Genomic DNA, 12,568 nt, shown 5'->3' on the forward strand with positions numbered 1-12,568 from the left:
GATCACCCCATCAGGATAGCTGCATCTGGGCTGGGAGCCGCAGAAAGAAGAAAACCTCTTCTGTCCCTTGTGCACATCTCTGTTATAATTTATATTCCTCTGGCAAAAAGCATCCCCACTGAAGCACTGGACATGCATGCAATGCATAAGCAGAGCCTGGTGACAGTGGGACAACCTGCAGCCGGCGATGAGAGTCCAAGAGATGGGGCAAAAATGCTCCACGATGGAGTTTTGATCGGAGGTCTTCCTGGTGGGTTTTGGTGGTGAGCGGCTGGGTGTTTCGTGGCGCGTGCCAGCTGCAGGTCTGCTCATTTTAGGGGGTACCCGGAGGCTGGGATCCTCTGTGACAAACCTGCTGGCAGCGACGAGTGGGAAGGGTCCACTTGAGGTTCAGGTTTGCTCTGGAGCTTGCCTCCTCCCCGCCGGCCCTGCGAGGGGCTGCTCTTGGGATGGGGAGCTCTGCTCCAGACCCCGCAGCAGCTCTCCCAGGACGGCCATGGCTTCCTGCAGGCCCTGGCCGGTATGGGCGCTGCACCCCCGGAGCACCCAGCGGCGCCCCGCCAGCCGCCCCCGCCGCAGCCTCTCCCCGAGTTCGGCGGGAGCCAGCGCTCCCGGCACCTCCTGCTTGTTGGCCAGGAGGAGGACGGGGACGCCAGCCATGCTGGGGTGGCTCAGGGCTTCCTCCAGCGCTGCCACCGCTTCGGGCAGCCGGGTCGTGTCTGTGCTGTCGAGCACGAAGATGAGGGTGTTGGTGTCCTCCAGGTAGTCAGGCCAGCTTGCCCGCAGGCTGCCTTGTCCGCCAACGTCCCAGAGGGTGAAGGATACACGACAGGGCGTTTGCAAAGACTCCACGTTGAAACCCACCGTCGGGCAGGTCTCCACAGGCCGGCCGCTCTTCAGTTTGTACAGAAGGGTGGATTTGCCAGCAAAGTCGAGCCCCAGCATGACAACTTGAGCATCTCTTTTGCGCTGGCCTTTGGAGATAAGCTTCCCCATCAAGACGCTGCCGCAACTGTGGCAAAAAAATTGCAGCCAAAAAAAGAAAGCAAGCGTATTTCCTCAATAATGTCAGTTAATAACAGAGTGCTCAGTCCTGCTTCTCCAAGAGAGCACCTTAGGTTTGCTGAAGAAAGACACAGGCAGCTTGCTTTTGCTTCTCTTTGTAGCTAAAATGAGGTGAGAGCTATTATTTATGAGGTGTGGAGCAGAGCCAGGGAGCGCCGTTCGAAACAACAATTTCTATACCCCAGCTCCGCTGCCGCTCACTTCCATTTTCATTCACGACCTGAAGTGATTAGTGCAAAAGAGAGCCAACATTTTGCAGGAAGAGGTGGGGAGATGGTGGAGCAAGTTTCCTCCTCACCACATACAGAAATAAATGAGCCTTTGTTCATTGGCTTCTCTAGGGGAAATCCACCCCCAGCAGGACAAAACAAGGAGGAACCCGGGTTTCAGACCAGGGTTACTCTGGGAATTTGCTGAATCACAGCTCAAGGGTGTGGATTTAAACATGAGCAACAAGACAACTGACAATTTTTCTGCCAGTCCTATGTTAAAAAGTACAAAACTAATCTCCGTAGCATCAGCTTTTACTACCTGTTGCACAGACAGTAATGACAGCAATTTAAAAAAATGCACACAAGCATGGTTTTTTAATGTCTCATTGAAATACGACTAGTCAAAACGCCTTCCCTGGGGTGAAAATCTATAAAATTCTTTACATCAAGGTATATACTATATTTAAACTTTCATAAGTGAAGCAAAGTCAGTCCTCTGTGGCTGAGGGGGTAAAAAAATCCCTTAAAAGAAGGGAAAAATGTTTAACAAGACAGCACCGCTTGAACTTTACATGCCAGAGGCAGAAATGTGCTGCTGAAACAGCTCCCAGAGTTGCTTGTGCAAGAGCGGCTGATGGCAGCCAGGCAGAGTCCCAGCAAAGCTGGTATTTACCTTCTTTATTGGTTGGGTTTTGCTCCTAAAAGGCTGCTCAGAGGCGTGCAGAACTGAAAGCGGCTGTAAATCTCGCATCATGACGTTAACACAGAGCTGCTCTCCAGCCACCTTTATTTGAGGATAAAGAAGGAAATGTGATTCATCTGTACTTCCCTGGGACCACAGGGGACTTCCCTGTGTCTGTGGGAGATGCAGTTTCCCCAGCAATGATCTCCACATGACGCCTCCATGTTGCAAGCCACCATTGCTGGGGATGAAGTTCAGCATGTGGAAGGGACTGTCTGGTCAGTGACCAGGTCACTGGTGGCCAACCAGAGGCTTATTTCTTACCCTGGGGGCAAGATGTGTCAGTTTTGTGTCTTTTAAAGAAAGGAAGATGAATGAGAAACAAAACAAAACAAGGAGTCCGGCCCAGATAGGCTGCACGGGATTGCAAGGGGTCCTACAGACCACGTTTTGCAAGATATTTCTGTGATACGTGTCTCCCCCATAGTTAACCCACAGAGCTGGTTGGCACCAAGAGCCTCCACGAGCTTTGTGCAGCTTGTGGATATGTAAGATGTGTTGCTATGGTCAGGCTTTAGGTTAATTCAAAAGCTAATGCTTATTTACAGCAGTTGTTATAGAGTTAACCTAACAGTATAAATGCACCACCACGCATGTGATAAATCATGCAGTGTATGTTCACATGTGATCTTTTCTGAAATCAATCTATAAATGGAAAAAGGGCAGGAAGCTCTCTAGATGGGAATTAAAAAAGAGAACTACGATGTGCAGTGTATCCCGATCCTTCAGGGAACTGTTTGCAGACTCTGCAGTGCATCCTGCTGCCCGAGGGTTACCCATTTGTCCGAGTTCTTCATTTTTAAAAATAAGTTAAATTGTTGTCGGGCTCCTTAATCTGCTTGTTCTCTGTTTTGGGAAAACCTTCCTCCCCATATTGCATTGTACTGTAAGATCAATGTAGTTGGTGTTTTTTAACATACCAGTGGGTCGAGTGAATTGTCTCTTGATCTTTTCATGTTTCTCCTGCCTTTGCTATTGCTCATCTTCTCTGAGGCTTGATAGGAGGCTGTGCTACACATCTGTTTCATCTGACCAGACATTCATAGCACTGAAATTTCTTTTAAGTAAACTAAAATATAGATACAGGAAGCAAGGGTGGACATTCTACCATCCGATGAATAATTGAGTATTTGAAATATGATGTGATGGAGTCTTTCTTGCATCACTCTCTAACATGCTACAGAAGTAGGCTGCTTGTGTAAAAAAAAAAGAAAATAAAAAGAAGAAATAAAGCCAGAATAAAGAATGCAACTAGGGTACAGTTTTATTGAAGATTGCTTTCAGGTTTTCTATGGCACAGAATAGAGTAATTCATGGGCAAATAGAGGCAACTCTATATTCTTTTTTTTTCACATTGTCATACCCTATGTATTGAACTGCAGCTTATTTTCTTTCTTCCTGCCAATTATTCCAAACATGGGGTGCAAACTGTGCCTACAGAGTCTGCTCCACCCACAGCTATGTTATAAAAGCATAGTATTTCCAATAAATAATACATGGGAGCAATTGCAAGTCTGTTTAAGAAAGAATGAAAGAAAAGAAAGTAAAAGCAGATGAGATGAGCTCTGAGTGAGTCTATTGCTGGAGCAGAAAGGCCGTATGCTAAATAATTTGGGAATTGTGTTCAGAGACGAGGACAGCCCCTACCCCAGCTACGTCTACGTGGGCAGAACAAATGCTCTTGCCTCGTGTTTCATGTCTCCAGATTCACAGAGGCAAAGCCAGTGGTCACTAATTCCATTTATAATTTCATAGAATTTCAGTCCATTTATTTGTTTGCTGTTTGTTAGGCATGCATTCCCCTGTTTCCTAGATATTCATCACAAAGAGCAATAATCAGGACTAGTACTATAGGAGAGAATCCCCCCTCCTCCCCATCCCCTAAATATTCCAGTAACTAGAATTTTTTCCCGATCACTATATTCACTGTCAAAGCATTTTGCCCTCACTCCATAAGGCGCAGACAGGAGGAAGAAAGAGACTTTGAACTGAAAGAGGGTAGATTTAGATTGGACATAAGGAGGAAATTTTTTACAATAAGGGTGGTGAGACACTGCCACAGGTTGCCCAGAGAAGTTGTGGATGCCCCGTCATTGGAAGTGTTCAAGGTCAGGTTGGATGGGGCTTTGAGCAACCTGATCTAGCGAAAGATGTCCCTGCCCGTGGCAGGGGGGTTGGACTAGATAACCTTTAAAGGTCCCTTCCAACCCAAACCATTCTATGATTCTATGATTCTGTGACCTGCAGTAGGACATGAGACACAGGCTTTGGAGAACAAGTTGATAGTTGATATCTTCCCTAGGGAGACCACAAAATCTCAGGGTTAGGCCATGATGCTCTTAGCATGGCAGTCAAGATAGTCTTCATGGCTGTGACGCCATAGACCAAAACAGGGTGAGCTCTGAAGCAGGTAGGTCTAAGTCTAAACAATTCACTGGAAATCAGTGTCAATCATGTAGCAAAGGTGCGGCTGAGTCCATCAGAAATGCTTCTCGAGAAGGCAGTGCCCCTTATTACACATTACCAAACTACCAGAAGTATCCCGAAAAGCAAGGCAGAAACTTCCAAGCAAACTGCATGTCGATCCTTCCCTTTTATTAGCGCAAAATACTTCCCATTAATGGCCTCACAGGCATTGCACAGCCACTGCTGCTCTGTCTCTTCTGTTAGATATGCCGTGACCTTTGCATTGAAGAGGTAATTAGAGGCACGTGAAAGCTTAGTCCCCCTTGCCACCGAAACCAAAAGATTATCTTCACTAAAACTATAAATAGTTTTTCATCCAAAACTGAATTTCTTTGTAGATAATACATAGATAATATGGGTATAATATGGGTCATTTCTAAATGACCTCACAAATCTCACCCAAATAATATTCACAATATCCACGTGAGTGCCAGGGGGCCGAGGGCACTGAGGGGCCTCACCGGCCCTAACCAGCCTCCCTGGGGGTGTCCCTGCAGTGTCCTCAGGCAGCATCCCCAGCAGTGATGCTGTGGAGCTCAGGAGACAGGTGCTTTCCCCCCAGCACACCCCTTCGACAGGGACGACCCGGAGGGCATGTCCCTGCCCAGTGGTGGAAGGAGCTGGCGTGGGGGTTTGGTCCAGCCCATGTCACCTCTTTGGAAGGCAGCTCCGGGGGACACAACCCTCAGCAGAGCCAGGAATAACAGGAGTAGATCTGGTCCTTACCGTCAGTATTTGGCCTAATGGCATCTGCTTGGAGCAACAAGTAGATCCCAGCCCAGTGAAGGCAGAGTGTACCTCCCCATCCAGGCTTGGCTTGTGTCTCTGAGGAAAGCCACCAAAGCTGCCATTTACCCAGCTCTGCCAGTGTTTCCCACAAGATCTCCTCACTATATCACACGTAGAAGGACCACCGACGGAGGGGATGTTCAGACTAGCAACTGTCGACGAAGTCTGCTGGGAGCTGAAGGAGGCCCGGGACACAGGTGGATGTGTTGACCTGGAGAGCCCACCTGTCTACCTGCTGGCAGTCATCTTGAAGGGGACTTCTTCCGAGTTTGGGCTGTGAGAGCTCCTTGCAGAGCTGCAGGGGACCACTGGGTTTGACCTAGCCGGGATCCCAAGCTAAAGCCACAACAAAGCCAAATGCGATGGTTCAGGCTTAGGGAAGTTTGGCTTTTCTCTTTCTGTATCCTGGTCCATTCCTCTTGCTCTGCCCCTGATTTCTGGCATGCCCGTGGGAAACTCACCTCACGCTCTTCCCCAGTGCTCTCCTGCTAAGAGACTAATGCTGGTTCACTTGGCACGTGGCCGGGAAGCTGCCTGTCCCATCAGAGTTGATGGGTAGCTGTGAGAGCCGGCAGCTGAAGGCAAGCTGCTTCCTCCTGAGATGGAGTCCCAGAGGCTTGAAAGCTGGCTCAGCACACTCTGAGAGCTACACAATACAGCCACAGGCTTTCACGTGCCTTAGAAAAGCCTGCCTGCGGTGACATCTCTTGACAACATGATTGCTTAAAGTTGTTGACCGACTCCCAAAAGTTCAAAGTGACAAGATTCACACAACAAAACGCACAGCAGATGTTAAGCACCTGCCGTTCAGGTGCTTATCAAGCACTCTTAGAGAGGTGCTGGTGCCTCCAGGGCATTCCTGGTGGGCTTGGAAATACGATGTTTTTCTGTCAGCCCAGCTCATCCCATGGTTTCTGTTTTGCCCCTGCTTCTTGGGACAAACATTTGATGAAGGAAAATGCTTTTTGGTAGCGTAACTGGCAGTGGATATGCTATCGGCTTTGCCCTTGCCTTATCACAGTTAACTCTGCCCAGAAGTGTATGACTCTAGCTGGAGAGCACAAAAAGTCACCTGCTACACCCTCACTGATGCCATGTCACAGTTTTCAAAGGAGGAAGCTTGGTCTTTGTCTCTTCTTAGTTCCCACCTGTCCAGCCTGCTGCGACCCCTGTGTTGAAGGACGGCAGCCACTAGGATACAAACATGCCCACAGGTGTGAGGTCGTGCTCCCTGCTCTACACAGTCAGACACCATGAAAGGGGCTGGATGTTTGTTTGCTTTCCATTGCAGAGCACCCTGCTGTCAGTGAGACAGGCAAACTGCAAAAGAAAAAATTCAGCTTGTGGTGCCTACCAGTTGCCCAAAGGTGTTTGGCCAGGAGCACTGAACTGGCCATGGCTAAGCTCTGAGGAGAAGAGCTTACTTCTGAGCTCTGCCTTGCAGAACAACCACACAAGTTTCCCCCCATGTCACAGGTTTGGATTTGAAAACTACAGGATGGGAAATCCCTGTCAAAGACCTTCCCTGCATGTGGCTATGGCCTCCAGCAGCCTCCTGCTTGTGATGAGTTCAGTGGCACGACAGCTCAGCTCCTTCTGTGGTTGGGCTCAGTGTTCACAGCAGGTTGAATGGACACAATGAGCTGGTCCTCGTACCTGGAAATGTCAAGAGTGCCCAGGACAGGTCCAAACAGAGCCTCCATTTGAACTTCCATGAGCGATGTTCTCCTCATCGTGACCGACCAGCACTACCTGAAACAGTGTCAACCATGACATGGCATTGATTTGTTTGTCCTCAGCACTCCTGAAAAGACATGGTATATGCTCCAGGGTATCTGGGAAAGGTTTGATGCTTTTTTTGGTGTTGTTTAGCGAACATTTCCCTGTTGTTCAATTTCTGTATGCCTCATACAGCTGGAACAGAAAGTTGTTGAGAAGGTGTCAGGGCCCTGAGGGCCTCAGCCCATCCCCTTTCTCGGGGAGGTGCCTGATGCGCAGGGCTGGGGCTGTCCCTGCATGCCTCCCAGCCTGCCTGCTCCCTGGCTGGGGGCAGTGGGATGGCTCCTGGCTGCCAGACCCTGCCCTGACGCCCCCTTGGGAGTCCTCGTTGTACCCTGACAGCAAGGTAGATGTGGAGAAATATGGCACAGAGCAAAGACTTTTCCCTCATGTTCTCATCCCTTAGCTAGCAGGTGTTGCAACGGCTGATGAGGAAAGGAAAAGTACTTACTTTGCTTTGATTTCTGTTTGATTTACTACGTCTTTTGTATAAGACTGTAGAATATTTTTCATAAATATTGTTACTCCAGTCTCTGAATTTATAATTTCCAAAGCTGGTTAGAATTTTACCAGGATGCGGGGCCTCTCTGTAGACTCATTTATTCAAGTGCTACCCAAATTCTTTTGGTTTTTCCCACGTAAATTGGCAATGCTCTGTACTCTTCTGTCTACACCACTGGAACTCTCATTCCATGTCCTTCTTCTTATGTCTTAAATTCACAGATCTCTTCCTCCTTGACTCCTAACATCTCAGGAGGCAATTCAAAATTGAGCTTCTTAAGCTTCCTTACCTATCCTAATGCCGTCACTCCATTGTCTGTGACTATCTGTTAGCTCTTCCTCTTACGGTTGGTCTCTATCCCAGTTTAAGTAAGTCATACATTTGTCTATGCCACTGTCGTGGTTTAACCCCAGCCAGCAACTAAGCACCAGGCAGCCGCTCACCCCTCCGTCCTCCCGGGGGGATGGGGAGGAGGATCAGGGAAAAAAAAAGTAAAACTCGTGGGTTGAGATAAGAACAGTTTAATAACTAAAGTAACATATAATACTAACTAATAATAGTAAAAATATAATAATAATAATAATAGTAATGAAAAGGAATATAACAAAAAAAAAAGAGAGAGAAATAAAACCCAAGAAAAGACAAGTGATGCACAATGCAATTGCTCACCACCCACTGACTGATGCCTGAGCAGCGATCCACCCCTCCTGGCCAACTCCCCCCAGTTTACATACTTGGCATGACGTTCTATGGTATGGAATATCCCTTTGGCTAGTTCAGGTCAGCTGTCCTGGCTGTGCTCCCTCCCAGCTTCTTGCACACCTGCTTGCTGGCAGAGCATGGGAAACTGAAAAATCCTTGACTTAGGATAAGCGCTACTTAGCAACAGCTAAAACATCAGCGTGTTATCAACATTATTCTCACACTAAATCCAAAACACAGCACTGTACCAGCTAGTAAGAAGAAAATTAACTCTATATCCCAGCCAAAACCAGGACAGCTACCTACTGCATACATGCTGTTTTCACCTTAGAAACTAGTTAAAACATAGCTCTGACTATCTTGAAATGCCTTAATCTCTTCTTCCATTATCCTCAATGTTTCCAGTTGAAAAGAAAAAAAAAAAAGAGCAAAAAATTGGTATACATACAAAAATATCAATGTTCTGTGTGCCAAAAAAAAGGCTCTTACTCTGTCCTCTCACATATCCTAGTATTTGCTCCTCCATCTGTTGAATGTAAAAGCTATGAAGCAAGGACTGTTTTTTTTTACTGTTCCTTCAGTTGCTATCAAGAGGAAGCCCTACAGAGGCTATCTAATGATGCTTAACCACACTGCCTACTTGCACTATATACAATATAGGTAATATCTTACCTGAATCTGTTATTTTTATGGGAAGTAAAATTACAGCTTTGAGGTATGCTGACGAAGCTCAGCTCTCCAGGTTAGTCCGGAGGAAATTCTGTTTTGCAATACACAAATCCAGTTCCCCTTAAGGGGCCTTCCCTCGTTCCAGTTTCACAGGAAGAAATGTGATTAAAATGACAATGTAAGCATGGACCTGAAAATGCACTTCGTACAACTTGCCAAGTTCCAGAGCAACAGTGGAGCCTCACTCTCAGTGCTTCCTCAGATTCAGGGGTTTTAGATGCAAGGTTTTGTTTGATCATTTGTTTTTAGTTTTCGTCTTAGCTTACATGTTTAGGACATTTTATAACATTAAAGGAAATGTATTGAAAAGATACTGGAAATTATCAACAAGAATGAAAGCTACAAACTGATCTTTACCACCTTTCTGTCCGGTAAAACGGATGACAGCAAAGAAAACCTGTGAAAATTCAGAAATTGCATTTTATCTGGCTGGCCACAGAGTGTCACTGTTACCCCACACATTTCTCAATGGAGCGCCTCTCTCGGGCGGCACCAGCTCCAGCCAAACAGCAGATGTCAGAGCTCCTGCTTTGATTAGGGGAGGACTTAGAGCCCTCAGGCCTTTGGCACCCTTTTGCAGCAGGATCACTTTGAAACAAGTTTGGCTGAACAACAGCTGTACGTATGTTTTGTGTACCTGTTCTTTCACATCCACAGAAAGCTGATGGCGAGAACTGCAGAACAGAGTTGGAATAAGATGCCAGCTCCGTGCAGGTGACATTTAGCTCCAGATTGTCTTCATATCAGATTTAGCTGGCATCGTATCCTAGGACTCTGCAGTCTGAATGAAAACAGTTAACCAACTGATGGAAAAAATAACGCTGAATGAGGAGGAGAGAAACACTTTGAGGAATTTTCTTCTTTTAATATCCGTTTAACAGGTCACTGACAGTTGCCACCGTGACTCTTCACTGTGGTAACTTATAGAGCTGCAGATACAGAACAGACTTTTCAATCTACAACTGACACGATTATAAATTTTCCTAAACTTGGATTTATCTATGACTACGCACACCTTTGTGATCTCCAGTTTCAACAACATATACTTAGGAATGAAACTGCTGATTCAGGTTGCATTAGGGTTTGGGTGTAATTCCATGCCATGGTATTGTCCATTTCGAATCTCAAATGTTCCCAGTTTGGTCACTTGAGAAAAGCACTTCATAGTCACCTGCTGCTGTTATCAAAAGAGATGTAAGCTGAGACTATCAGTGTAAGAGAGAGGGGGACCAGCATCTGAGCTAACCCACCAAAGTCAGCAACGAGTTACACACGTTATCTGTACACTGTCTTAAGCAATAATTCCTTTTGTTCTACAAAACTTGTCTCTGAATATCACTGCTTTGCCTGGTTGGCCTATTTAATGCTTTTATAACATTTCCAGTCTGTCATAACTTTTCCAAGACGGATATAAGGTTTCATATCCCTTTTCCTTCTAGAAAAAATGATGGGGAAAGGTTACTTTTTGTTATTGCTGGCTTTTACAAAAAGCCAAACTGAAAGAAAAAGAGCTGGAACTAGTTATTTGTGAGATTATAAAATTACTTCTGCTCCATACAGAGCATTTTTTTAGCTGTTTCAGCCGATTGTAAAGCTCAGACACAGTACAAACTGCCTGCAACTACTGTTTAAGGACTTATTGCACACGGTAAAAACTAATTAGTGATAACAAGAAACTTAAACCCATGCGAATACAAAACCTGACTGGGGGCTTGTGTCCAGTACTTGTTAGAACAATTGGGTTTCTGTATGTTGTAACTAAGCAGGTCTGTTCTACCGTACTAAATAGAATCAAAGTTCTGTTTACACAGCTCCACCTTTGCACCATTTCCTAGCAATGATGTCAGGAAAGGCAGTTGTTCTTGACAGATGATTCCTTTGCGGAGCCACAAACACGAGCTGAAAATAGGCATTGTGTATTTTCCCTTTCTGGCTCTTTTAGGGCTCCCCATGGAGGCTCCGTGACACTTTTCCGCTTATCTTCTTATTTATGCCTTCTCTTTTTGTTCCTCCAGAATTTGCACAACCTATTCAGCAGTGCCTTCCTGATGCCAGCTAAAGTCACTCAACAGCACAGTAAGCAGGAACTTGGCAGGAAAAATCTCTTTTTACCCCGGACCCACTGCTGTGCTTTCCTAGCCTCATATTCCAGGGCAGAATTTCTTCAGCATCACTGATTCCCTCTCAGAGGAACCCATCCACACTTGATTCCTGGGTACTGAAATTGTTTTTTCTTTTCCCTTTTTTTAAAATTATAATTTGTTCTTTAAACATCTTTCTCCTAAACTGACCACCCCCAAAGATAGATTGATACTCCCAGTGGGCTCTACCCTACTGCTTTATGTTTCAGATCGATCAGCTCCCCACTCACTGCAAACCCCAGCTGCCTTCTGACCCTGTGCAAAGTCAGGAAAATAAGTAAATTTTAAGAAAAGCGGAAGCCATTTCCTGGTAACAATTTTGTGTAACAAAAGAGCTCTCTTGGGAGGGCTGGTCTCCAATCTTCCCTTTCCTGGATTCTCCCCCACAGCTCTGCCTCCTACTTGATCTGCAGGTATAGACATCCCCCACAGCTCTGCCTCCTACTTGATCTGCAGGTATAGACACAGAACTGTAAATTAGAGACAAGATTATGTCAATACTAAGTCCTAGCAGGTACTTATATACTGACTAAAAACCTTTGAATGGAGAGAAGTCTTCATGGGACTGTGTCAGAAGACCGTTAACACTACCTCTAGCATCCAGCTGGTTTCAGATGTTACAGGCACTAGCCTGGAGTACAACCAGCATGGATCCTGCCACAGCCCTGCGAGATTCTGCTTGACTGCGGCCGGGGCAGGAAGCCTGGGCTGGCTGCAACCCCGCCTCGTTTTCCCCTCGGCTTCACGCCAGCGAGGATGCGGGGGCAGAAAGGTGCCATCCGGCATTGCCGCCGCGGAGAGCGGCGGCCGCGCTTGCCGGCCTGCCCCTGCCGCGGCCCCACCGAGCGAAAGCAGCCCGCGGAGCTGCTCGCGGTGCTCCGTCGGACACGGAGCCCCGCCCCGAGGCCTCACACGAGCCCGCCCGGGCCCATCTGAGCGCCGCCAAGGCGACGCCTGCGGGGACGCCAGCCGGGGCAGGGGGGCTGTGCCAGGACAGCAGCCGCGGCTGAGGAGTCAGGAGGGGCCTGCGAGCTCCCGGGGCAGGCCCGGGCGCCACCCGCTCCCCCCTCACGGCGGGACCGGAGGCCGCCCCAGTGGCGGCTCCGCGCTTGAGGAGAGGCGCCTCGCGCGCGGGGGAGGGGCGGCGTCACGTGGCCACGCTTCCAGCGTCCAATAGGTGGTGAGGGAAGGGGGGCAGAGCCACCTACCGTCGGCCACGTGACGGCGCGCGCGAACGGTCAAGCGGGAGGGGGCCCTCCCGAGGCTTGGCGTCACGTGACGCACTTCTCCGTCTCCCCCCGCCCCCTCCGCGACCCGCCGCTGTCACGTGCGCGGTGCCGGCGCGGGCGGCGCACCCCTTCGGCCCCTTGGCGTGCGGCGCGCGCGGTGGGGCGGGCGCCGAGCGGCCGTAACGGTCCTAACGGCCGTAACGGCAGCGGCT

General features: G+C 48.0%; 1 protein-coding gene across 1 annotated transcript; it reads right to left on the reverse strand.

Moving 5' to 3' along the window:
• Positions 1-390: 390 nt before the first annotated feature.
• Positions 391-996, reverse strand: ARL11 (ADP ribosylation factor like GTPase 11). Its single transcript, XM_050914685.1, has one exon. The coding sequence runs from the start codon at positions 994-996 to the stop codon at positions 391-393; it is 606 nt and encodes a 201-aa protein (XP_050770642.1).
• Between the last annotated feature and the right edge of the window lie 11,572 nt (positions 997-12,568).

Source organism: Gymnogyps californianus, chromosome 1 (assembly GCF_018139145.2).
Source record: "Gymnogyps californianus isolate 813 chromosome 1, ASM1813914v2, whole genome shotgun sequence".
NCBI lineage: Eukaryota > Metazoa > Chordata > Aves > Accipitriformes > Cathartidae > Gymnogyps > Gymnogyps californianus.

Coding starts and splice junctions, on each gene's coding strand:
- ARL11 (XM_050914685.1), bottom strand. CDS start 996: ATGGGGAAGCTTATCTCCAAAGGCCAGCGCAAAAGAGATGCTCAAGTT.